Source organism: Neophocaena asiaeorientalis, unplaced genomic scaffold (genome assembly GCF_003031525.2).
Source record: "Neophocaena asiaeorientalis asiaeorientalis breed wild unplaced genomic scaffold, Neophocaena_asiaeorientalis_V1.1 scaffold303, whole genome shotgun sequence".
Taxonomy (NCBI): Eukaryota; Metazoa; Chordata; class Mammalia; order Artiodactyla; family Phocoenidae; genus Neophocaena; species Neophocaena asiaeorientalis.
In genome coordinates this window covers 1,420,422-1,421,980 of record NW_020174420.1, presented here as the reverse complement: position 1 = coordinate 1,421,980, position 1,559 = coordinate 1,420,422, and the positions used below count along the sequence as shown (strand labels likewise).

The 1,559-nt window shown below is 57.0% G+C and overlaps 1 protein-coding gene across 2 annotated transcripts in view; it reads left to right on the top strand.

Moving 5' to 3' along the window:
- The first annotated feature begins 1,108 nt into the window (after positions 1-1,108).
- DYSF (dysferlin) overlaps positions 1,109-1,559 on the top strand; it is a 220,715-nt gene continuing 220,264 nt past the window's right edge. For both annotated transcript variants that reach the window (XM_024756409.1, XM_024756407.1), the window contains exon 1: positions 1,109-1,196. In XM_024756409.1, coding sequence (XP_024612177.1) covers positions 1,109-1,196 — 88 coding nt within the window. The remainder of the gene's footprint in view (positions 1,197-1,559) is intronic.

The following is a 1,559-nucleotide window of genomic DNA, read 5'->3' as shown; positions in this document are numbered from 1 at the left end:
GGCTCAAGATGGGTTTATATCCCAGTTTTTATATAAAAAATGATTTCTCACTACTCTGATGATAAGAAACTGGGAAGAGCCTAAATGTGCAGCAATGGGAGAAAGCTTTGAGAATTTAAGACATTCATATGATAGAAATTTAGGTAGCTGTTGAAAAAAATTGTTTATAAAGAATTTTTAATGATGCAAGAAAATGGTACATGAAAAAGCAGGACACAGAACTGCACAGACACTCTGATCTCAGGTGTACAATAAAGACTAATTTACGTACATACATGCATGCAATTCACAGGAAAAAATCTGGGCTGGTAAATAAACAAACTTTAATACTGTATTTTTCAGACTCAGTGATTTCTTTCTTTTATGATTTTGTGTTAAAAGTGGCATGTGTTGTTTTTATAACCAGAGAAGAGCGGTACAAAGTTTTTAAGGCAGCCGGCGCTGCCCGTCAATGAAATTCCTCAGCTCTGGTCTTCTCTCGCGAAAGCGCCGGCCCCGCGCCTGCTCCCCAGCGCGTCCCCGGGGCGGCCCGGCCGGCTGGCTCCGAGGGGGAGCGCTGGAATCCCCGCGGCCGGAGGAGGCGACGGGCTTGGCGTTGCGCACACTGCCGGAGGTGGAAGGTCAGGGGAGGGACAAAGCCCTTCTCCCGTGCAGGAGCGAGATCTGAACTGCGCTGGGCGCCCGGACCCCTGGTCCAGCCCTCAGCCCTCGCGGCCGCCGCCCAGTCCGCTGTTCCACCGCCAGGTGCAAAATGCCGTGTCATTGGGAGAGTCTGCGGCCGGAGCATTGAATTACAGCTTAGCCGAACCCGGGTAGGGCGGCGGGGGTGGAAGGTGAGCAGAAGCCCCTGTTCTCCTCGGAGCACCCGCTGACAAGCGGGAGGAGCGCAGCCGGGGCGCGGACCGAGTGGAACCCACTGAAGCAGCCCGGGACTGGCCTGTTCCTCTTTAAGAGCCGCTGCTCTGAGCCGGGAGCCAGTGATCCAAGCCGTTCTCCCTCCGCCAGCTCTCTCCAGTGAGGGAACCCACGAGCTGCGCCTCGACCGTCCCCGACCTCCCCCAGCCCTCTCCGCGCCCTGGGCGCACTGGGCCCTGACTCCCCGCCAGTCATGCTGAGGGTCTTCATCCTCTACGCCGAGAACGTCCACACCCCGGACTCCGACATCAGCGATGCCTACTGCTCTGCGGTGTTTGCAGGTAGGAGGGGCCCGCGATCCCTCCCGGGAGGGGAGGATGGGGTCGGAGAGGAGACGCCGCGGCTCTCCATCCCGGAGAGCACTGGGACGTGAGAGGCCAGACTCCTCGCCCAGACCAGATTGACTTTGAGTGTTGCAAAAACACACACCCTCGGAGAGAGGCGACTCAGAGGGAAATTGAGGCAAGAGGGAGAGGTGGCTGAGCGGCCTGGAAGCTGAGCCCAGGTTGGGGCTAAGAGGGGCCTGGAAGACGGGGCCAGCATCTTTCCTCGCACTCTCAGGATCTCTTAAAAGAGGCCTTTCCAGGTTGTGTGCTGCAAAGCGTTTTACTGCAGGGCTCCCTGCCTCTCCCCGGAAGACTGGT